Genomic DNA, 23,917 nt, shown 5'->3' with positions numbered 1-23,917 from the left:
AGAGCGGCGGGGGCGCTGTGCCTACACTTCCCAGGGTGCGTCCCGCCCGCATCGCGGCGAGGGCGGGGTGGAGCGAAGCGGCTCGCAGGGGCGGGGTCGGAGGGGGAGGGGGCGGGGCCGGCGGGGCGGGGCCGGCGCGCCGGGGGGCTGCGGCGGCGCTGCGGGCGGGCGCGGACCTTACCCTAGGCCGGCGGACCCGCGGGCGGGCGGGCGGGCGATCGCGCGGGCGCTGCACCTGCGGGCAGGAGCGTCTGGCTGCCGCAGCGCCGGACCGCCCGCCTCCCAACTGCCGCTGAGATGAGTGCAGGTGAGTGTGGGGACCGAGGGACTGGCGCGTCCCCGAGCTGGATCTGGGCGCAGCAAGGGCTGTGAAGGCATTCTGGGGCTGCACCTGCAGCACAGGCGAAATCAGCCAGTGATCCACCCAACTTTCAACGCAGGGTCTTGCAAACCCTAGGGCCTGTCCGCAGGTCCCTGCCCCTGCGCCCGGGGCGCGTGCGGCTCTGCAGGGCGGTCTAGGGACCCGCTTCCCCCGCGCCTGCCAGGCTGGCTGCGCCGGGCTGTCTGGAAGGCGCCACTTTTTTGCTTCTCCAGGGTCCCGGGTGTCTATAGGTTGCAGAAAGCGACCGGTAGGGGCGAGGGGCTCAGGGCCACCGCAGGCCCTGCTATAGAGAGGTGTGGTCACACGGGGGTCTTTGCGGCAGGGGCCGCCGCCCTTGCACGGTGCTCGCTCAGCCTGAGCCGGGGGTTTGGGGGAGTCCGGCGGATCCCCGGCGCCCTGGGCTCGCCCGCTGCAGATTTGGGGGCGCAGAGCCCGCAGGTGTGTGCGGCCCGCCCCATTTTCCTCCAGACAGCATCTCACTGCGCCCCCCTCCCCGCGCATCCAAGCGGCTGCCTCCCGCCGCACGCACCGGATCTGACCGCCTCTGTGCGGGCCCTGGAAAATCCCACATCGTCACCAGCCAGCCGCGCCTATTGCGCTTGGGGAAACTGAGACCAACAGCAGGGAGGCCTTGGCAGGAAGAGTCCGATACGCGGACGGAGGAACCCGGTTTTGAGAGTCTCCTGTGGCCCCACACTGAGCTGAGGGTTGGTCCGTACATTTCCAGGCAGGGAGGGACTGTCACCCCATTTTTCAGGGTGCGACTTAGGCTCACCAAGCTTGAGTCACCTGCCCAGGTCACGCAGGGGGGTGGGGATTCGAACCTGGTACTCCCTGACTCCTGTGATTTTTTCCTCCGTGTCTGGCCACAGACTGCAGTATGGCCCTTGGCCACGGTGCAGAAAAAAGCCTGGACAAGCTGGAGGAAAAATCGGACTGGGGGGCGGTGCGGTGGGTGGTTAGTGTTCATTTGGTGAGTGCTTGCTCCCTGCTCGTGGTTTGGGAGGGCTGTTTCCAGTTTCCAGGGACCCATCTCCCAGGGACATCATCCCCTCCCCCTCCAACCCAGGAAGGAGGGACCACACTGGCAGTGGGTGTTGGGAGAGTGGCTGAGAGCAAATGGCAGGCAGCGAGAAGCAGAATCTCTAGAGGATTTCTGAAATGGCCAACCTGTTATCTGGAGGAGGCCAGGGAGCGGGACACCCCGAGACCTGGCAGAAACTCCAGACACGTTCATCTAATGTCAGGTGGGGATAATGGCAGGGTGCACACAGGGTAATTCTAGGTTTTCTGTGATCATAATTGTTACCTCCAGTCCCCCTTGTAATCAGGGGGAGCCCTGGAAGGAGCACTGGCATTTGTGGTTGTCCTGGGAGAAGGGCTGTGTGGGCACTGGTGTCTGTTGGTGTGGGGTCATGATTCGAACGAGCAAGGGGTCTGGGGTTTGACCCATACATCTGTCTGGTGGCAAATTGTCTTGACAAATGGTGGCATCTTCCCGAGTTCGGCTTCCTGACGTGCAAAAGCAGCACTATGCCTTTTGCCTGGAGAGGATGAGATTCGAGTGGGAAACTGCCTACATAGTAGGTCCTCAGTAGCTTGTGATGGTCACTGCCGGGGGTCCTGCTCCCCTCAGTCTACCTGCATCAGTCAGCCCTTCAGAACTGCCAGTGAGCCTGCTCCCTGTCCGCCTGTGGCTTGTGCCCCAGATGTGTCCCTAGGCCCCCCCACAGCAGGGGAGAGTGTGGCCCTGTGCCTGGCACCTGGCTTTCACATCTCGCCATTGTGTATGTCCAACAGGTCAGGGGACTCTATCATCAATGAGGGCAGGTCTCCTGATGCTCTCCTGCCAAGAAGACGCCCATCGTCCCAGAGCTTGGTGTCAGCTGGTGTGGGGGGACATCAGCTGGTCCAGTGTCCGGCTGCCCAGATGGGCCCTTGGGTCCAAGCTTGAGACATTCTGCACAACCTCCCCAGGTCGGAGGCTCCCCTCTCCCTCATGCCACCAAGCTGCAGGCTTATCTTCTTTCAGTCAGGTGACCCAGGGCACCTTGGGGATGGCTTTGGTGTGGTCTCTGGGCCCCATGTATTTGCCTGCTTGTTTTGTGACTCATTGATTTTGAGGTAGCTGGGGAAGTTGTCAGAGGTGGCGTTCTGTGTCAGGCCTAGATCCAAACCCAGTGCACTTGCTATGGGTGCCCTGTGTCTCATTTTCCCCAGTGTGTGGAGGGAATGCCCTTAACTTTGCCAGCAGCCCCGGCCCACGTATATGGGGCACAGTAGGTGAGCCACAGTATATGGTGTTGGCCTCATAACATGAGAGTGCTGGAAGTCACGATGGGCGAGGTGACAGACAAGGGGACCTGAGCTAGAAGGGGCTCCAAGGCCGGCTCTGCCCCCGCTGGGTGCCAGGTCCTGGAAGTCCAAGTTCAAGGTGCGGGCAGGGTTGGTTCCTGCTGCGGCTTTCCTCCTTGACTTGTAGATGGCCGTCTTCTCTCTGTATCCACAGGGCTTTCCTTATGTATGTGTGTCCAAATTTCCTTTGCTTGTAAGGACACCATTCATATTAGACTAGGACCACCTGCCTGGCCTTGTTTTACCTTGATTACTCCGTAAAGTCCCCCCTCCAAATACAGTCACGTTCTGAGGTCCTAGCAGTTAGAACTTCAACATTTGGATTTGGAGGAGGGAATAATAACTCATAACAGGGGGCAGGGCCGGGTGGAGAGCCTGGGGGAGGGGCATGGAGCTGGCTCAGCTGTCTTGTGGTCATGGCTGCCTGGTTAGGATCCCAGAGCTGGAAGGGACCTAGAAGGATGCTGCCGTCCAAACCCACTCATGTACCCAGAGGGGAAGCCAAGGCCCAGAGAAGGAAAAGCAACTGTCCGGGGTCAAGGAGAGAGTGTGGCAGATCTAGGACCTGAGCCCCAGTCGCCTACTCTGGTTGGCACAGCCCTGGGTCTCTAGAACAGGACACATCTCTTCACCTAACCCGAGTGTGGACAAGGACGTCGCCACAAAGATGCTGCAGACAGTACGACAGAAAGTTGGAGGCTGCCCCAATGTGGAGGGGAGTGACAGAAGTCAGCCAGCCATGATGTCCCTCATTCAGTGACCAAGGGCTTTCCACCCGCCCTCCGTGGGCCCAGCAGGAATAGACAGAGTCCACGTCCTTCCTAAGTTTCTCGCAGGTCGGGAGAGCAGGGGGCTCATTCTAGCCAACGGCGTGTGAGGAGATCTTAATGTGAGGCACCAAGCTCCAGCAAACCAATTTTAACTCCAAAAACAATGGACCACAATTGCCCATCCTGGGTGATCTTGAGGCTGCGAGCACTGTAGAGGAAGAAAATCGGAAGGACCCATGTCCAGATGTCAGCAGGGGTTTCCCTCTTGAGCGGAAAAAAGAGAAAGAGTTTTCCCATATCTGCATCTTTATACTTTCTGTGGCTTTCCCAAATTTTCTTCGTGGTCCATACTTCTCTTTTGCAATTAAAAATCCAGTGAAAATGAGGAGGAAGCATTACCTCCAGGTCCAAGGAGGGCACGTGGGAAGTCCATGACTCGGCGGGAGGCCCAGACCATTGTGTTCTGCAGGGGCCACTGTCCTTTGGCTGGGAGTGGAGCGGACAGCGCTCAGGAGCTTCCCACAGGCAGGGGACTGGTGCCCGGTTCCCCTGCGTGATTCCATCTGAATTAGATGCGACAGAAGACAAATCATCCTGACCCAAAAAATCATCTGAAAAGGACAGTTGTTGCCCAAGACCCAGCTGGCACTCCCAGGCTCAGCACGGGCATCCCCAAGCTCGGATTTCATTCCCCAGAGGTTCAGGGTTACTCCCTAGCCTGCCACCAAAGACCCTTTAATTCTTTACCATTTCTGTCAATGGGGTAATTTGGGGATAGAGGGCATGTTTTCTAGAATCAAGCTCTGACTTCGATGAACTCTTGGTGAGTCCAGGCTTACTGTCCCAGAAAAGGGAACATGACCTTCACTCATGGAGAAGTCACCTGTCTGGCTCCCTGACCCCCCAGAGCGTCCTCTGGAGCATGGGGGAGCTGCGAGCTGGCCAGAGAAGATAGGCACATCCGGGTAGCGAAAGGAGAGGGTGGGAAGGGGTCCAGCTGGTGGGGTCTGTCCTGGTACTGGCCACGGTGGATGATGGCGGCAGCTGCCAGGGTGCTGACCCTTTCTCTGCCCTGCCCTGCCCTGGTGCAGGGGGCTTCCTCGCACCCCCTGCTCTGCACCTGCCTCGGCAGGACATGGGAAGGCCTCCCCTGAATTGGGTCTGAGGAGCTCATTCTGCTCTGCCCCCTGCTAGCATTCTCGATCATGGAACCTCCCTGTGCTTCTGCAGCTGCCTCCCCCGGGGTCTCCGTAGGGACCGAGGGTGCAGGTTCCAACAGGTGTGAGAGGCTTGCAAAGGCAGTTAGCGTGCTTGCAACAGGAGACCATGGGTGGTGTTCAGATAGCAGCCTGTTTTTGGGTGATGATCACGTTGCGAGCTGCTGAGGGGACCAGCTGGGTGCGGGCCAGCCCGGATGGGCAGCAAACAGAGGGCCTCGAGGCTGCGAGGGCGCAGGGCATGGCAACCTGAGCAGAGCGTCTTTGTTTACTTGGGGATGTTTCCATCCCCGAGGTCTCTAGGGTGTCGGGCAGCACCCTACTTCAGTGTCATGGCAGCCATGGCTCAGGGGATGCTCCCTCGGGCATCCTAAACCCTCATAGCACTCAAAGGGCTGCTGGGGTGTGCCCACTCGCGGGTAGGGATGCAGATGCCCAAGAAGGGGCTGTCAGTGGCCTGGCAGTATGCCACAGCACCTCGGAACAGCAGAACCCCGCTGCGCCTGGATGCTCATCTTCCCACTGTGTGGTCTCGAACTGTCTGCCCCCGCCCCGCTCCTGTGCCCACATGAGTCGGCTTCTGTGGGTGATTCACTACCCCCTCGTAGTGTGGGGCTGAGTGGGATGGATAAGGCTTGACCATTTGGGACATCATGACAGTGCTTTTTCCTGATGGGAGTTCCCAGGTCCCGTCTTCTCCCCTGGGCCATGAAGCAACCTTGGCAAGCCTGTGTGACTCTCTGTAACCTTGACCCTCTGACCCCAGCTCTCCCTTCCACCAGCTCCTCGAGCCTTCTGAAGCTGTCCTTTCCCACTGCAAGATAGCAGTCCTGGCTGTTCTGTGCCAAGGCTATGGTGGCCGGCCCAGCCCCACTGCTGGTGCCTGAGCTCCTGGGAATCCTGGCCCCACCAACCCAGGCCGTCGTGTGACCTTGGGCAGGCTGTCTTCCCTCTCTGGGCTTCAGGGTCCCCATCTGCAGAGATGGGGGCCACCGCCATCCTCAGGGCTGTGATCGGCTTCTGGCTATAATCCTGTCCCCTCCACTGTTCCCAGAGCGATTGTCTGGGTTTGAGTCTAAGGCAGCATTTCAGGGAACCATGGCCACCTGTCATCCTTTCCTGCCACATAGACCTCGTCGGACAATTTCGTGGCAGGGAGCACTTGCCCTTCACATGGAGGCTCCCTACTGTAAGGGGGTTTCTCCACTGCCTGCCAGGGAGGGAAGCCATGTCTGTGAGTGTCTGGTGCCTGAGACGGGAGACCTGGGTCCCCCTTGTCCTCAGTCCTCCTTGTCTGTGGGCAGGACTGGGGAGCCCCACTGGGAGCCAGGGCCAGTCCTGGGTGCCTTCCGCCCTCGGCGGGCTTCTAGGCTGGGGGCATATACGAAACAGGTTCTGTCGCAAAAGGGTGTGTTTGGGGGTTTCGTGCGCCATGTGCTTTGCCTGAAGATTTCTAAGCAATGAGGGGGCCATCTTGACGGCTTGGGAAATATGGCAGTGGCTTTGAGGTCAGGCTCACCTGGGCTCCGGTCCCAGTCATCACCTGCTAGTTGTGTCCTGGCAACTGGACAGTGTTGTGGCTCTTTGCCTTAGTTTCCACACCTGCGGAGCAGAGACTCTGCCTCCCATGCTTTGTGGTTGTTCAAGGGTGCTGGGCGTGCAGGACCCTGGGAAGCAGGTGACATGGTCTTTGTCCCAGCTGTCCACGCCCTCTAAAACTCAGGGCAGACCTCAGGATATTCGCCTGGAGATCCCCCCAAGCTGCCTGTGACAGGTGTTCCCTGAGCATCTGGCCAAGGAAGGGATGAATGGAGGATGGACCTTGGGGCCCCTCATCGCGCTCAACCTCCCTCAGGGTTTGCCATCATCCTGGGCCAAGGGCTCCCCGCCGTGTGCCTCTCTCTGACCCTCTGCTTCTCCTCGGGCTTCGGCAGCCCCAGCATCAGACTGGAAAACAATGTCTCCAAGTCCCGGTTGGTGCCCAGATACGGTCCAGCCCCAGCCTAGGTCGGGACCACCTCTGGTCCCAGCCTTTAGCAGGCCACAAGGGCTTAAAGCCATTCCAGAATGCTCCTGGAGTCTTTCGATGACTATTTATTGAGCACCTACTGTGTGCAAGTCACCGTCCTTGCTCCTGATGCCCAAACACCTTTGCTTGCACTTTTCTAGCTGCGCTGCCCATATGCCTCCCTTCCCCCCATCCCAGAAGTCCTCCTCCTTGATCTTAAACTCCAGGCTGTCTATGACACAGTCTGCCCTCCTTGGAGGTGGGGACAGTGGACAGGGCTGGGATTTCTTGTGGAGGACTTGGGTCTGGTCTCGCTCTGGTGTGACTCAGGGCCAGGTGCTGCCCCCTCCCTGAATGCCTCATCCCCCTCATGGTGGGGAGTAGCTGAGTAATGGCCCCCTAAAGATGTCCCTGTCTTTATCCCCAGAACCTGTGCCTCTGCTGGAAAGAGGCTTTCAGATGTGATTTAGTTAGAGACCTTGCACTGGGGAGACTGCCCGGTGGGCCCCTCGTGATCAGCAGCTCTCAGGAGTGGGAGGCAGGAGGGCAGAAGCAGAGGTGAGGGGAGGGAGGATGGAAGAGGGCCCCGAGCTAGGAAACAGGGCACCTCTTGAGGCTGGAAAGGACCAGTAAGGGATCCTCGCCTGGGTACTCTGGGAGGACCCAGCCCTGCAGACCCATTGCAGAGTCCATCCCCCAGCCCATCCCCTGTCAGGGATTACGTCTGCTTTAGGCCTGTACGTCTGTGCCCATTTGTCACAGCAGCTGCTGGATGCTCAGACAGATGGTCCACCTTCCCTGCATTCCCCGCTGCGGGGCTGGGAGGTCCAGGGAGAGGAGGATGGTAGCGTTTTGCAAAGGGAGGATTGTTCCAGACCTCCTTGGTGGTGTGAGGCAGTGTCCTATCCGTGCACACACGTCGCTGGGCTCTCCTGCTGTTGGAAGGGCTCGGGGAGCACCTTCATGAATAAGGAATTAGGGAGGACTGCCCTTGGAGGGAGGAGGGGCAACGAGGGGTCCATGTTTACTGAGAACCTCTGGGCTCATACTCCGGCTCACGTGGGCCTCTCCTCGCCTAGGGCAGGGGGTCATGCCCCAGGCTCCGGGATGCCTGGCTGGGCGCACAGCACACTGGGTGGGTGTGGCCAGCACTAGCGGTACATGTTCCGATCACAACTCCCGATTATTCAGGAAGTCGGGGCTGGGCATCTGTGGTGTGTCCGGTGACACGCCAGCCAGGATTCCAGCCTGGTTAGCTCCTGGTTCCAAACCCACATCACCCCTACTCATGTCACCTTCTCGGACCTCCATTAGCCTTCCTCTCCTGGCCAGTGTCCCACCCGAACCTCAACCTCCCCGCAGTCTTCAGTGGTCTACATCTGTAGGGTCTGGATCCATGCCTTTCTCTAGTTCTGGGGGTCGTAGTCTGACACTCCCTGGTGAGTGGGAGGGGTCTGGCATAATCTGGTTTTCGCTGGTCCTGGGTGAGCCTGGGTCTTCGCATGGTGTGTGAGCCCCTCTGGATTTGGTGGGAAGGCGGAGCTGGTCCCCTGGAGAGCCAGAAGACTGGGCTCTGGCTTGTCCCCCAGGCAGACCCCTCCACCTTCCGAGCCTTCAGTTGTCCTCCGGGTCCTCCAGCCCTGTGCTTGTGTATCGACACAGTGGGACCAGAGTTTGCTGTCAGGAAAGCTGGCCCCCACCATGAGCAGTGACTTGCAGTGTTTCCCACCGGGGGGCGGGGGTTCCAGCACTGTCTGAGGGCCCTGGGCTCCCACGTGCCATAACCCTTAACAGATTCCCTCCTCCCAGGTGAGCAAACAAGCCCAAAGAATCAGGTCACCTGCCTGAGGCCATCCAGCTGGCAAGCCAAGCTGACCCCTAAACCCACACTCCTAACTGGGGCACGGGGAGTGGGGCAGCATCTCTGAGCACCCATCCCACTACCCCTGTGATAGCTGGGGCTCTTTCCCATGAGACATTGTAGGCAGTGTTTGCCTCTGGGTCCCTGACCCCCTGCCCCTCCTCTCACCTGCCTCAGATGAAGCAGCAGCTGGTCTGACCAAGGGGTAAGAAATGGTTCTGGGTGCATGAGCCTGTGGGGGACACACGGAGGATGCTGAGGACACCGGTGCAACAGGGACACTTCCCCCCGGAGGTCATAATCCAGACGGGGGACATGTGTCATCGGAACCTGGCTGGGGGGCAGAATGGGGACAGGACAAGAGGAATCCCTCCCACGTGGCATCAGGGAAGCCTTCCTGGAGGAGTAGACATGGAGTTGAGTCCTGAGACCAGCACATGGGTGGTGAGCAGGGAGGCTGAAGGGCTGGGCATCGAGGAGGGGAAGTCAGTGTGGCTGACCTGATATGAACGTTATCGGGGGCTGGCCACCCTGCTGCCTCCCCAGGGCTCCTCTGTTCGAGCCTGGATGCACTCTGATCCAACTTCTCATCTGTGGTTCAGACCCAGCAGTTCACCTGCAGCTCTGAAACCAGGCCTCCTGCCGCATGCTCAGGAAGCAGTTGTGGGTGCAGAATTACACATCAGCTCCCTTGCACACCTTGCCGGCTGCTGCAGAAAATCAGGAAATGCGATATGTATGCGAGAAGCCACATGCCCAGCTGGGCACCTCCCCTCCTGTCTCCGAGGGGGGAGGGGGGCACAGCGCGGGTGTGGGGTGCAGCCCAGCATGGGCCGGGGCTCCCAGGGCTGAGGGACAGGGGGTGCCACTGCCAACAGTCTGCAGGCCACCCTTGGGGTCCTCGGGCAGGTCTTCCTGGGACTCTGTGCTGCCCTGGCTGCCCTTCCCTCCAAGCCCTCTAGTTCCCATCTGGCCAAGGCAGGCCTGGGGCTGCCATGCAAGGCTTTGTCCTGCCACCCCTGCCGCCTCTCCCCTTCCCACCTCGGCCCCCATCTCCTGCTACCCCAAATCCCTCCTCGGCCCGAGGACCACCTGCTCTCGATGCTCCAGGTAGATCCCTTTCTTACCTCCTCCAGCCTCGGGGGTGGCGACTCTGCACCCCTTCCCTCCCCGTCTCCCCAAGGCCTCCCTTCTGTGTCCATTCTCCCTCTGCCTCCTGCCCACAAGGACACTTGTGTGAGCGCATCGGGGCCCGCCTGGATCCCCCGGGATGTTCCCCAACTCCAGACCCACACCTGATCACACCTACAATGGGGGGTCATCCCCCAGCATCCTGCAGGCAGCCTCTGGAGCACGCCACTTCTGGGACCCACACCTTCTCCCCTCCCCACGTGGATTTGAGAACGACCTCTCCTAGGAAACAAATGTGCTCTTAACTGGCCTCAATTTAAACATCCCCAGACCCCGTGAGCTACATGCTGTCACAGGCTGCTGACTGGGCCTCGGTTCGTACCAGCTTTAAGGGAGCAATTCAGCACATGCTTTGGGCCTTAAATACACCCCTGCCTTTTGAGCGAGGCACCTCGGCTTCTGGGAATCTTTCTGCAAAGGCTCTGGAACACAGACATGGACTTAGACACACAGCCTCACTTGCCGCAAGTCTGGCGCAGTCGGGCCCACAGCCGTTCGGCCCCGCGATGCTGGGTGCCGGATCATGGTCCACCCAGAGCTGTGGCGCCCCGGTCTGAGTGCCTCAACTCAAATTTCTTGAGGGCCCCAAAGAGCTTTGGAGTGCGTTGTATTTGTTGAGATTGACTGAGTTAGAAATTAAAATGGAGGAAATTCTAAGGTCTTTGCTAATTTGTTGGATCCTAGCCCTCCCTGTGTGATCATATTTTTAGTGCCCAGAGAGGCCCCGAGCTGCAGTTTTGCAAATCTCATTAATGTCCGGCCTAATGGGGGACAGCTGGGCTCTTGCGTCCTGCCTGTGTGCCATCATTCGTCACCAGCCCCTGCAGAACTTTCCTCTTGGGAGCCGGTGGAAGTGGAGAGGGGAAATAACGTCTCAATCTTATTACGGCCATGGCTTTGACCCTGCCAACCCCCTGATGGGGTGTTGGGGAGATGCTGATAAAGGCAGATTAGTACGCAGACATTAGGAGGATCGTCAAGGATCCATAAGCCTTGGACATCGCTGCTGCCCGTGAATGAATGTGGGACCTGGAATTTTATACACAGTTTCTAGAAAACCCGCCGAAAAAAATCCCCCTAGAAGAAAATACATCCAAACGCCATAGGGTTCTGGGCCCTTTTGTTATTCCTCCTAGTGCTGTGCTGTGTTATTTTTTCCTGCTGATTCACTTTAGGGATCTGCCAGAGACAGGCTCTCGCTCGAGGAGGAGGTTTGCTTGGAGAGCAGCTGCCTGGCTCCTGGCTCCTGCTCCGGGGACGGCGTCCTCTATTTTGGGAGGTGTGTTTTCACAGTGGAACTAGGGCGGTGGGTGGCATCCGCAGGCTACGAGCGCAGGCCCCTGGCGTGCGGGAGTGTGTACTCATGACAACACAGGCTCCCGCTACAAACAAGCGGCCCTGCGGATTCCGGGTCCTGGGGCAGCCCCAAAAGCCGGTCTGAAACGTCAAGTCCTCGGCTGGAATGCCCGGCCCCCGGCCGCTGCAGCTGGAGCTAAAGATATCCCTGGTGTGTGCTGACCATGGGGCACCCTGCCCACACCGGCCGGGACCCGAGCTGCGGGAGGCATTGACTCCTCTAATACAAATCAATGTCTGCCTTTGCCGAGCATCTAGGAGCCCGGGGTGCACAGGGGACGAGTGGTCCGGGCTGGTCTCCAGTGCGTGCATCCCTACGGGGAGGGGGCTGGTGCTCCCACTCCGTACCTGGGGTGCTCCCACTCAGGAGGCCACCTGCCCAAGGTCACCCAGCTGGTAATACGGTAGAGGGGGGAGGCCGGGGAGGGGGGCGCTTTCCGATGGGCCCTGCCCGGCTCTCACCTGTCCCAGGGTGCGTGTCTCCTGGGTTCTTCAGAGTTCTGTGCTCAATGCAAGGTTGTGTGTGTGTGTGTGTGTGTGTGTGTGTGTGTGGTTTTCTTCCACATTATGAGAGGGTCTTATAAAGAAATAATTGTTTTTCTAAAAATATGACCCACAGGTTCCAAGCTGGGTACCTTGGAAGGAACATCTTGCTGGAAAGCAGGGTCCTGAGGGCCACTTGTGCCCCTGGGGGTCCCAGGCATCTGGGAACTCTCCACCATGGATGCCCTGCTCTGGGCTTGGATGCCTCCCTTCCTCCTAACCCCTGTGGCCCAGCGGGGATCTCAGCAGGGCTTTGCTCTGGATTTGGGAGGGCTGGTGGTACAGCCCCTCGGCCTCAGCCAGCCTCCCGGCCAAAGCACTGGCCAGCAGGAAAGAGGGGGGCTTCTCCCTGGACCTCCCCTTCCAACTTCTAATTCCCTCTGTGAGGACCTGCCTCTCCCCAGGGGGGGTCGACTTCAGGAAGGACACCCCCCTCACAGGGGACCCTTCCCTCTGCCCCAAAGGTGGGGCCCTGCTCTGAGTCGCATGGACAGGGACTCCTTCTAACAGGCAGCAAAGCAACCAGGCATCTGTAGGGGGAGGTGGGAGGAACAGTTGGTGATTTCACTTGGGATGTCTATCTGCTGGCTGGGTGCTGGAGGTGACCTAGCTCAGTTCTTCCTCCAGGCCTGATGAGAAAGGCACAGTGCATGATGAAAACGCACCATGAGAAAGCACTTCTCAGGGAGGCTCTGGGAACAGAGAGAAGGTGGCTGGTTAACCACCTGCGATGAGAGAGAAACCCTGGCAGGCTTCCTGAAAGAGGTATACTTCACCAAGCAGGAGTTAGCCAAAACAGTGGGAGGAAGGCGTCTGGCAGCAGGTACAGAGCCCTGGAGGAGCGAGTAGAGGGCGTGTTGGAGAAACTTCATTTCTGCCCACGCCCCGGGTTAGGCTCTGGGGGAGGTGCTGGGCACATGTCTGGCCTCAGCGCCCTGTCCGCCTCTCGCATTCTGTGGTCATCCAGCGCCTTGGGTGGCACCAGGCTCACAGCTGGAGCTCAGTGACCATGTGAGGAGCTGAAGAGTCAGAGAGAAGAGGAGGAGGAGGAGGAAAGGGAACACAGGGACCTGGGTTCTGCAAAGGATGGACTCCTGGCTATTCTGATAGGGCTGGTGGGATCCAGGAGTGTGCTGGTGATTCTGCCAACGATTCCAGGCCAGATTTGGGCACTGTTGGTGTCACAATCTTTGTAAGAGAGAAAAAGCCTGAGAGCTGGTGTGGCCTGGCTCAGGGAGGGCTGGCAGGCTCCCTGTGGGTGAGAGAGGGAGGTGGGAGCAACAGAGGGGACCTGGTGCCGAGGCCCTGGCCCTGTTCTCCCCTCCTGCTGCTGAGCTGTCTTCCTTGGCCCTATCGCCTCCCTAGATGGAGGTTCCTCGAGGGCCACGTGGGGTCGACCTCCTGAGGGCCCAGGACCCCTTGAAGCTGGCTCAGGCACAGGGCACTGTCCTTGGGGCGGGAGCTGGCACTTGCCTTGGGCTGGGCAGGAGAGAGGGCCGGGGATGCAGATGGGCCCCTCCCTCCCATCTAATAGGACTCACACTGCAGTCTGGTCCACAGTCCTTCTGTCCTCATCAGCTTCACACGTCTTGTGGAATCGGTGGCATGTGCAGTCTGTGAAGCTAGGTAACAGGGAGGTGTATCCAGGGTAATGGAGCTGGAGAGTGACGGCAACGGTGGCAGGGCTCGGCCTGGGCTGCTGGGCCTTTAGTGCTTGGACCCGGCTGCACAAAGCCCATGGGATCCTGCCCCCTGGGGGTGTGGTCCTGCGGAGAGACTGGCCTGGGAGCAGATAGCCTTCGGGGCCACAGAGATTAGGGAGACCCAGGGACCCAGGAACGGATCTCAGGCCAGTCCCAAGACCCAGGCAGTAGCTGGGCCCTGGCTGGCCCAGTTTTGGGAAAGAGGGTTAGGCCAGGAATAGAACCTCTCATTTCCCACGGCGTGCCTGACTCTGGAGCCGCCGCGACTTGGAGAGGTGCACCTCGAGCCACGGGATCCGTGGCTGGGCGGGAGCTAGGGCCATTCACTGGCCACCGGGGCAGCAATAGGACAGCACTGGCAGGCGACACAGCCCCCCTGTGCCAGCATGGCTCCCTCCCTGCCCAGCTCTGCAGCAGAGGAGGACCTGGGTCCCTCCTGTGGCCGGGGTGGGGGAGCTCTGCGGAATGTGCCAGGATCTCGGTGTGCCTTCCTACCTGGAGCCAGCGAGCAGGAGCTCTGCTCGGACACTTGTCCATTCTCTGTCCAGGGTGACAGATCGCCTCAGCGCTCAGGCTGAACATTTGGAGATCTGGAATGCTTGGGCCGAGCGGAGGAGAGGAGCGTGACATGGAGCCCCGGGACGGCATGGCAAGCTCGTTACTGACAGGCGTCCTTTGGCTTAGCGCTCAAAATGGGCAGCCTCGCAGATAGTTCTGTGCGCAAACCTGCCAAGGGGACCCGCTCCGAATTCTGAACACATCCAACCCCCCTCGCCCGCCGCGTCATCTGGGGAAGCTGAATTATTCAGATACCGATTTGATCCCTCGACTCTGCTCCAACAAATAGGCCCGAATCGCATTCGTGTTGGGCAAAGGCCATTTCCCTGGGTGCCCATGAGCTTCCAGCGAAGGGGAATGAACTGCAGGGGGAACCCGGCCCTGCATGGCTGTGGTCTTGCAAAGAGGGATGAGGGACTGGTGACTAAAGACCAGACACATCTAGGGCCCAGACTGGCTGGGCCATGCGGGGGTCCCATAAGATTATAGATCCTGTGTCTTCTGAACTCGGGTGTTGGTGACACTGCTACTTTTCCCCAAATCCTCAGAAATATTCTGGATTCTGGGTTTGGCGGGGAGATGGGAAGCCAAGGTCACCTGGCCACAGGGAGGCAGGGCTGCCTGTCCCCCGGCCCTGGGCCCTGTCTCTGCCCCCAGATGGCTCATGGGAGCACTGGGGGGCGGGGTGCTGGTGGCGGGGCTGGGGGGCTGGTCAGCTGAGCTCCAGGCCAGGTGGAATCCCCTCGGAGGAGCAGTGTCCCCCCCCTCCGCCTTCACCGGGCATCAAGTGTCACCGATGATTTCAGGGAGAAAGGAGACTTTAAAGGACACGTTCTTGAACCCAGGCCCCATCTGCTCTGGTTCGAATGTCCTGGTGCTCACAGCACGCTCCTGACCCCCACTAACTGACCAGCCCGAGCCTCTTGCTTCGCTGACCTCTGCCACCAGCTCTCTCCTGCCTCCCACGCACATCTGGGTAGTGAGGAACTGACTGAGGGGCCCCAAGCTCTTCCGGGGATGTCCTCCTCAGTCGTGTTTCTTAGAGTCCGTGTATTACCTTTGTCATCCACGGGAGGGCGGGCAGCAGCGTGTGTGATGGTATCACAAACAACACGCATGCGTTTTTGCAAAAGCCTCTCTTCCCTCCGCCTCGACCCTCGGGAGGGGCGCCACGCCTTCCTTCCTGCACACGGCCCTGTGGAATCTGGCCCTGAGCAGGTTTTCTGTGCCTCGTTGGACCCCTTCCCTCTTGCCTTCACTAGGTGCAGAGTGCTTTCTGTTTTGTTTTTGTATCTAGACTTTTTTATTGTGCTAAAATATAATTATATAAAATCTGCCATTTTAACCAGAGCTAGATGGTTCTGGAGCGTTAAGGATGTTCACATTCTGGCGAGACCTTCCCCACCGTCCACCTCTGGAGCTTGCCCATGGGCCCCCCGTGAAACGATTCCCTGCCCACCCGCCCCAGCCCCCAGCAGCCTCCATGGCGCTCTCTCCCCCTGTGGATCGGACGGCTCGGGGGACCTCGTGCAAGTGACCTCACACGCTGTTTGTCTTTGTGGCCACCTTATCTCCCCGCGCGCAGCAGCATCCCCAAGGTCCCTCCAGGCAGTGACAGGTGTCGGAACGTCCTTCCTTTTTGAGGCTGAGGAACATTGCACTGGGTGGATGGTGTTGTGCATATCAGTTCCTCTGTTGATGGACCCTTGGCTGCTTTTGGCTTTTGTGACTCATGCTGTGAACACGGGGGCGCACAGATCTGTTCGCTTTTCCTTCCCCTGGGCGCAATCCGGAAATGGGATCTCCGGATCAAGGGACGGACTCCTGGCTTGGCCGAGGCTCTCCCCGCCTCACCCCATCCTGGTGAGCGCCTGTGTCCAGGCCGTGCTGAGCTCTTGGGGGTTCCTCCTCCTGCCCCCACAACTTTGCCTCAGGGGGGTGCTTTCCTCTGCAAACGCCCCCCTTCCGTCAGCCAGCGACTGCTCCGTGGGTGACCTCCAGCTGGCTCTCCCCGATCCCCTCCCCCAGCTGATGCATGCGCTTGTCTCTTTGTGTGGGCATACCTGTTCCCTTCCTGTCCAGCTGCCTTGACCAGGGACTCCACAGGAGGCCCTTCGTCTCTCTGACTCCTGCTGCCCCTGTCTTCCCCATTGTGGCTCCCCACCCCTCCACCTCAGAATCCTCAGAACCAGTGAGCACCTGTTTGCCCCTGAAGTTCTGAGTTGGGTCGGGGCTAGTGACCCAGGGCCACGGGTCCCAGAACCTGAGAAAGCATCCACACGAGGGTGGGGCGGTCTGGGGTTTCCCTAGGCCTTAGCTGGGAAACACAGTCATATTTGGGAAAGTTGTGTGGTCCAGCACGCTGCTCTGGGCACCAAGGTGTAAACTTAGCTGTGCTGAGCTGGAAAATGTGCTCACTTCCCTTCCTCCACTTCCCTTTGTCCCTGTGAGCATACTCAGGTGCGGCCCCTGTTGTAAGCCCCACTCAGACCACACCCCACCCCCCACACCCCCGTTGTCTGGGACCCGGGGACTCTGGTGGGCAAGGGCAGCAGGCAAGGCCCCTCCACACTGGGCACAGCCAGCCAAGCCCCCTCTTTTGGGCTTTGCATTTTCGCTGCCTCAGGCCCAGAAAGCGTCTGTTGGCACATTTTGTTTTAATCGCGGTAAAACATACCTGGAGCAGAATTTACCATTTTAACCATTTCTACATATCCAGCTCAGTGGTATTTAATGCCTTCATGCTGTTGTGCCAGGACCCCAACTGTCCCCAGAACTTTGTCATCGTCCTGGACCAACTGCGTCCCTGGGAGACACTAGCTCCCCACCCCTGCCCCGGCCCCTGGTCCCTGCCATCTAGTTCTGTCTGTGGATTTGACTCCTTGGGTCCCTCGTGCAAGGGGTGGGTTTGTCCACGTCATGGCTCACATCCCAGCTTCCTCTCTGAGGGTGATCGATGTCCCGTTGTGTGGACATGCCACATTTTGTTTATCTGTTTGCCTGGTGGTGGGAGCTGGGGCCGCTCCCACTTCGGCCGCTGGGACTCGCGTGCCGTCCGGGTTTTAGCAGTCCCGTTAGCAGCTCTGTGGCTGGTCCTATGGTCCTGCCACGAGCAGGGACCAGGTGCCAGGCCAGCACAGAGCACGTGACTCTCCATTCATCCCTCCCCCAGTCCTGCCATAGCTGGGTGCTCTTTGTGTCCCAGTGCACAGATGGGAAACTGAGGCCACTGAGGTGGGGGACCTGCCACGTGTGGCACCGATGTCACCATGTTTCCTGGAGAGCACCCAGTGGCCTGTCCGTGTGCGTCCCTTCTCTCGCTCGATGGTTTGCTTCTTGAACCCTGAGTGGGTCTACTCTCTGCCCTGTGCTGGGCTGGCTGAGTGGGGTCCGTGGGGCCATCCTGACTCACACAGAGGGAAGGCCCGGGAATGGGCTCCAGGGCTCGGGCTGAGCTATTGTCAAGCCCTGTGACTTGTGTTGGAGGCACACGGGCCATTGGCCCCACATGTGATCAGACTGGCCATACCCGGCGGGGCTGAGGGCTTACTCGTGCACCTTTGCCCCCACGCGCAGGTAGAACCCGTGGGAGATGGTCCAGGGCTGCAATCGCTAAATGGGAATTTCTAAGGCCAAACTGCTCTCCCCAGAGGCTGTCCTACCTCATACCTTTACCGCAAGGGGCATGTGGGTCCCTTGTCCCTGTCCCCTCCTAGCCCAGTTCAGGTCAGTGTCCGTGTGTTCATGTTTGCCAAGCGGTTGGGAAGGGACTCCTCCCAGTTCTGAGTCGCCTCCCCCGGTCCTGTGGCGCCCAGAACATTCTCTACATTTCCGGGCCACTTGTCTTTCTGCGGATTTCCTGTTGCCTCCTTTGCTTATTTTTCTATCGCTGGCTTGTCTGTCTTTATTGGGGTGGGAGGCAGGTGGGTATGTGGGCAGGGAGATGAATCCCTGCTGAGCTCAGGGCAGGATGGCCTTCCCAGGGGTTGGGAGGGCAGGGAGGGGGCTGGTGGTCTGGGAAGGGCAAGCCGGTGTGTTGCAGGGGAGGGGCATGGCTGTGTTGGTGGCAGAAAGTCACCACCCACCCTTCTCGCTGACCGCTGTGCCCTGCTGGTGGCTCTGGGGGCCACCGAGGTGCTTGCCCCGTAGCTCAGGCCGTCCCTTGGGCCTCCTGCAGCCTCCCTGTTGCTCCAGGGTCCCCATGGCCTCAGGGTCGTCACAGCTGCTGATCCCCATGCTGGGCACCCCCCCACCCCACCCCACCCCCCACCTGCTCTGAAATGTTTTCTGTCTTACTCTGAAGCTGGCAGAGTTGAGTTTCTGTGTGACCTCGGGGAGACCCCTGAGACCCGGAACACAGCAGCCGCCTTCCTGCACCCTGTGTGCAGCCACGGCCAAGGCCGCTACCCATGTTCCTCCACGGTTACACCGATCACATGTTGGACCCACACGTTCAGGGTTTCCCTGTCCACATTTGTCGCCTGGCCAGCCTGCCTGTTCCATGCCCACGAGCCCCTGCGTCTTGCACCTTCTACAGTACTGAGCTCCCGGCAGGCCCTTGGCACCGGCGTGGATGCAGTCTTTGCTCCGTGGCACCGATGGGACATCTGTCTCCTGCCTGGCCCAACCCTGGGATGTCTGGGGGGCTCGCACCGCAACCAGCTCCTGGCTGATACCTTGGGGGCCCTGGAAGTGCATTCTCGGGGCAGTGCCCAGCAGCTGTGCAGAGAGGAAGAGGGAGGGAGGCAGGAGCTGCGGCATCTGGAGAGGTCCCTGCCAGGCCAGGGTCTAGCTCCAGAGCGAGGAGTTGGGTCTCCATCTGGGAGGCCATGGGAGCCCTCAGAGTTGCCACTCTGGCAGGGAGGGGAGACCAATGTGGGTGGGGCAGGGTCTTTACCAGGAGAGAAATGGGGGGGCACAGGGGCAGGGGCAGAGAGAAGGGATGTCTTCTGCCATGCAGGGGAGAAACATGACAGGGGACATCCGTGCTTTGTGCCAGCCAGTCTGAGATTGTGGGTGATTTTGCTGAAAATGGGAACGCCCGTGTTCTGGGTCAAGCAAGTTCCCCAAAGAGATATGCTGAAGTCCTAATCCTGGGACCTGGTACCCTGGGATGGGACCTTATTTGGAAGGAGGGTTGTAACTCGTTTTAGGGGGTCACAGTAGAGCAAGCTGGGTCAGATCCACTGTGACAGGCATCCTAATGAGCCTGGGTGCAGGCAGTTTCACATAAAACCTATCCTTTATCTCCCTGTAGCCTGATAGGTAGGCATCCCCATGTTATAGACAAGGAGACTGAGGCTCAGAGAGGTTAAGTCTCTGGGTCAAGGTCACCCAGTGGCTGAGCGATGGTTGCAAACCCAGGTCTGCCTGCATGCAGAAGGAGAGGTGAGTGTGGTGGGAGCAGATGCAAAGGGCGAAGTGGTCTCTTTCCCACTATGAATTGCATGGGAGGGCTTCCAGGCAGAGGCGTCCAGCATGCCGCTGGTGTGGGGGCTAAGTGCTCAGAGAGGCCAGGGCTGGGCCTCAGGAATCCCTGTCCGGGGTCTGGACAATGTTGCAGTTCCCTCCAGACCTAAGTTTTTATGCCCCTGAAAAAGTGCTGGTGTCTTCCTTGGTTTAAAGTGACCTTGGGGATCCGCACCGTCTGTCGGAGAGTTCCAGGCCCTGATCCCATTTGTTTCTCATCTTCCAGCAGCGTTGGTAAAGATGCGAGTGAGTGCACTGACAAGAGCTATGGTTGGTGGAAACAGCGTGGGGCTGTCAGGGAGAGAAGGATCTTTCTGGAATGTGGGACAAGGGTGTGCCGGGAGGAGGACGAGGGAGCAGTGGCGGATCCTGGGTGGAGAGGCTGGGGCCGTCTGGGACCGTGCTCTCCTTTCCTCTCGGTCAGAGCCCCTTCCCAAGCCACCCGGTGAGCCCCGCTGCTCCTGGGATGCAGGTTGCTGTGTGGGTGGCTGGGGGAGGTCGTCCTTGAGCAGGGTGGCTGGGACCATGTAGTCAGCTATGTGTGTATGTGTGTGTGTGTGTGTGTGTGTGTGAGAGAGAGAGAGAGAGAGAGAGAGAGAGAGAATCCTTCTGGGTACCTGTCAGTCCGCCCACCCTCACTGTGCAGAAAGAACACATTTCTCTCTTTCCGTTAAATCACTCCGTTTCGCTCAGGTCCCCCACCCTGGCAGGTGTGGAAGTGGGGATAGAACTTTCTACACTGCAGGTGGCGACCCATTTGTGGGCACGAAATCAGTTCAGTGGGTCAGAGCTGCGTGGGTTACATAAGAAGTGGAACCGAGTGGAAAAACCACAGAACCCATCGCGAGTGAGGAGAGCGGCTTGGGTTTGGTGAAGAGAACTGTTACCTGTCTACTTCCCACATAAACCGTTGCTGCACATGGCAGCTGGAGAATGACCCCTCCGAAATAGACCAGGTCCTCGGCCCTGTGACCTGGGAGGGTGGGCTTATTTGGAAAACAGAGTTTCGCAGATGGGATTGCATTAAGGGGGTCGTGGCGAGGAGATCATCGTGGATGACCTGTGTGAGCCCAGAATGCAGTCACAACTATTCCTGGAAGGGGAGGCCAACAGAGGTTAGGGACAGACACAGAAAACAAGGCCACGTGACACGAGGCTACAGCCAGGGAGGACCAATAGCCCCTAGAAACTGGGAGAGGCCAGGAATAGACTCTCCCGGGGGCCTTGGGAGGAGGTCGCCCTGCAGACACCTTGAGATGGGCCTAGTAACACTGATCCTGGATTTGTGGCCTCCAGTTTGTGACAGCAGCTGTGGGAAACTTGTGCACGGCGGGACAAATAGTCCAGTGCTCGGAGGTGTAAATAGGCTGGCGGAGGCTCAGTAAGATCAGGCCAGGCTCCAGGTGGTGGGTCCCCTCCATCTCGAATCTTCCTCCTGGGACTAGCACACTGGCCCAGGGATTGTCTCCTTGTTCAAAGGCAGAGGCACGACAGGGCCAGCGGAGAGAAGTGAGGCACGTCCTGACTCATTGTCCCTTCCAGCGAGGCATCATGGGCCACAGTCGGCCACATGAGCCACGTGATTGGGGTTCCTCTGCCCAGGGGGAGCATCTCCTCTCCAATCTCACACAGGCTGTTCCCATGCCTGGCATAGCCTTCCCAGGGCCCAGCAGCGAGCTGCCCCTTGGCCTCTGCATGTCCGCCAGTCCTTTCCTCCCGGGAGCCCTCTATACCTCTGGCCACACGCAGAGGGCCCTGCCAGACCCTCACGCTCCAAGCCCACAAACCCCTCTCATTCACCAAACCTGGCTGCACCCCACCTGTCTCTGCCTCGGTTTCCTCTTAGGAACAGTGGGGACAGAATGGCTCCTGCCTTGGTATGGGGCAGCATATGGGATTTGCTGAGCGCTCGGAGGGGAGCTGACATCATTGTCACCATCTTGGTTTCTGCCCCAAGCTGGGCACGGGGATGCAGGGCCTGGGTCGCAGAATCGCCTCTCATTCATGAGCAAAGAGAATGTATAGTTCCGTGCCCAGGATGCATGTATTTGGCACCTTAAAGCTGAAGCTAGCGAAGGGACACTGGGGACGCCAGACGGCTCGGGGACCACAGGGTCAGCCGGTCCCAGTGGGGCCCCAAAGCCATCTTTCATGGCTGCAGCTTTCTATGGGGTGCCTGTTTCCCCTAGGGCACACTGGGGCTGTGTAGTGGGGTAGAAAGTCCTCCCCCCGCCATCATGCCCACCCAGAGACTTGGCACGTAACCTTCTTTGGAAGGGTCTTTCCAGATGTGATTAAAGTAGGGCTGGTGATGGGGTTATCCATCCAGTGACTGGTGTCCTTAGCAGAGACGGAAAAGGACACACGGATGCACAGGGAGCAGCCACATAAGAAAGTGCCTGGAGTCCCATGGGCTGGAAGCTGTGGGGAAGGAGCCTCCCGGCCTCCGGAGCCATGTGAAGCCCCCCATGTGTGGGGCTCTGCTGGGCAGCCCCAGACCACGGGCGCGGGGTGTGGTGAGGGTCACGTGGGCTCGTGCCCAGTGCCTGCTGCCCGCACCTGGCCCTGGGCCCGGCCCTCCCCCCTCCACTCCCCCTGCGTGTCTTTCTAAAGTCGCTTTCCCGGATGGCTGGGAAACAGGTGCATCTTTGGGTTGGGGGGGGGAGTCTATTTCAGTGTGCCGGGAAGGGGTGGGCCCTGCCCTTCCTGGGGCATGAGGGTGGCAGTCCCACGTGACCCTGTGGCCATCTGGAGTCGTGCTGGCCACAGAGGCTGTCCCGCTGCCCAGCTGCCGCCTGCAGCCGCCACAGCCAGTCCTTGGTGTGGAGGCCTCGCTCCACGGGGATGCCGGGAGGAGAGACAGGTAAACCTCGCTGCCACCCTCATGGCTGAGACCGGCTGGCTTGTGGGGGAAGGCTTGCTTTTCCAACTGGAAGCCTGGAGTCCCACAGATAAGATTTGGGGGTTTGACCTGAAGGGAGGCAGCCTGATCAAGCTCTGCCAGTTACAAGTGTGGTGAGGGCCAGCACACATGAGCGCCAACCGTTAGCCGCATTTTCGGGTTTCTTACGGCAGCTTGATGACAACCCTGTGGGGTGACCCGTTTTACAGACGACTAAGCTACGATCCAGGAAAAGGGAGACTATGGTCCAACATCACACAGTGGTGGGCTCTGGGGCCCTCAGACCCCATCGTCTGGGCCGGAGTCACGGGGCCCACAGGCTGTCTGCGCCCGCCTCCCCTTCCTTCTTTTCTCCTGTAAGGCGGTGCTTGTAGCTGGAGCGGATTCTGCTCTCCCTGGGGACATCTGGTGATGTCTGGAGGCAGTTTGGTTTGTCACACCTTGGGGAAGGGTGCTCCTGACCCAGGACGGCCCCCGCAGCAAGACTTGTCCAACCCAGAATGTCAGGTGGGTTTGGGCTGGGCAACCCGCTTGAAGGGATGGTCATAAACCAGCGTTTCTGCTGGGGCTGACCGGAGGCGTCAGGCCCTCACCCGCTTACATAACAGTGATCTCTTCATCCCCTCAAACTCAGGACTCAGCCAGGGAGCCAACAGTCAGGGTGGTAGGAAGAGGAGTTGGAGGGGGCTGGGGAGGCGCGTGGGGAAGGGGAAGCGAGTTCAGGGAGGGAGCCTGGACCCCGGGAGCAGAGGGAGGCCAGGCTGCACAGGAGAGCCTCTGAGACCTGGGGTGCTTGGGGGCTGCCCGGAAGCCGACCAGCGAGCTGCTGAAGGTCTCAGGCCTGCCCTCACTGCGCCCTGGGCTGGACACTTCACCAGTCCTGGGGGCCTGGGGGGCCCGCTCTGTAACCTGGGCTGGATTGTGGCGCCTCTTCCCAGAGCACTGTGAGCAGGCATAGCAGACATCTGACACTCGTTTCTGCAAAGCTGTGGCCATCCCCCCGTCCTCCCCGGCTGGCAAGACATAGCCCTGTGCGGGGCTCTCCTCCCCAGCCTTGGAGCACAGGCCAGCCTTGGGGAGCACACCTGCCGGCCTGGGGGGCGCACTGGAGTATTCCGATGTTACCAGCAGTCCTGAGAGCTGTGGCACATGAGCATGATGTCTGTGCCCGCAGCAGGTTTCCGGGCTGGTGGCCGGGCAGTTCTCGGCCGCGCACCCTATATCCTTCCCACTGGGCGGTGGGTGGTGATGCCAACGGCAGAGGGGAAACAGGGATCATCAGAAGTAGCCCCAACCTCCTGCATCCAAAGCCGCTGTTCCTGCTACACAGATGAAGAAACAGCAGCAAAGGAAGTGTGATTGTGTTTATGTGAAATTACAGTAAAGCCGAAAACAGCTCGTGGTAGAACTCTGAAAGGAAGTGCTTTCTTAGCCTTGACACCAAGGACATAAGCAGCAAAAGAAAACACAAATAAATTGTATTTCATCAAAATGGAACATTCTTATGCTGCAAAGAATGGCAAGAAGCAGACGGAAGCAGCTGGCAGAGTGGAAGACGGTGTTTGCCGATCTCGTATGTGGTATGGGACTCGCGTCCAGAAC

At 59.4% G+C, this 23,917-nt stretch overlaps 1 protein-coding gene across 1 annotated transcript in view; it reads left to right on the top strand.

Annotated features, from left to right (window-relative positions):
• Positions 1 to 240: 240 nt before the first annotated feature.
• Positions 241 to 23,917, top strand: part of LOC111149007 (actin binding LIM protein family member 2) — a 133,407-nt gene continuing 109,730 nt past the window's right edge. Inside the window, exon 1 of the mRNA XM_022505882.1 lies at positions 241 to 307. Coding sequence (XP_022361590.1) covers positions 298 to 307 — 10 coding nt within the window. The 5' untranslated portion in view covers positions 241 to 297. The remainder of the gene's footprint in view (positions 308 to 23,917) is intronic.

The sequence above is a fragment of the Enhydra lutris genome, unplaced genomic scaffold (assembly GCF_002288905.1).
Source record: "Enhydra lutris kenyoni isolate GAN:26980312 unplaced genomic scaffold, ASM228890v2 scaffoldscaffold21, whole genome shotgun sequence".
In the NCBI taxonomy this organism is placed as follows: domain Eukaryota; kingdom Metazoa; phylum Chordata; class Mammalia; order Carnivora; family Mustelidae; genus Enhydra; species Enhydra lutris.
This window is presented reverse-complemented; position numbering and strand designations above follow the sequence as displayed.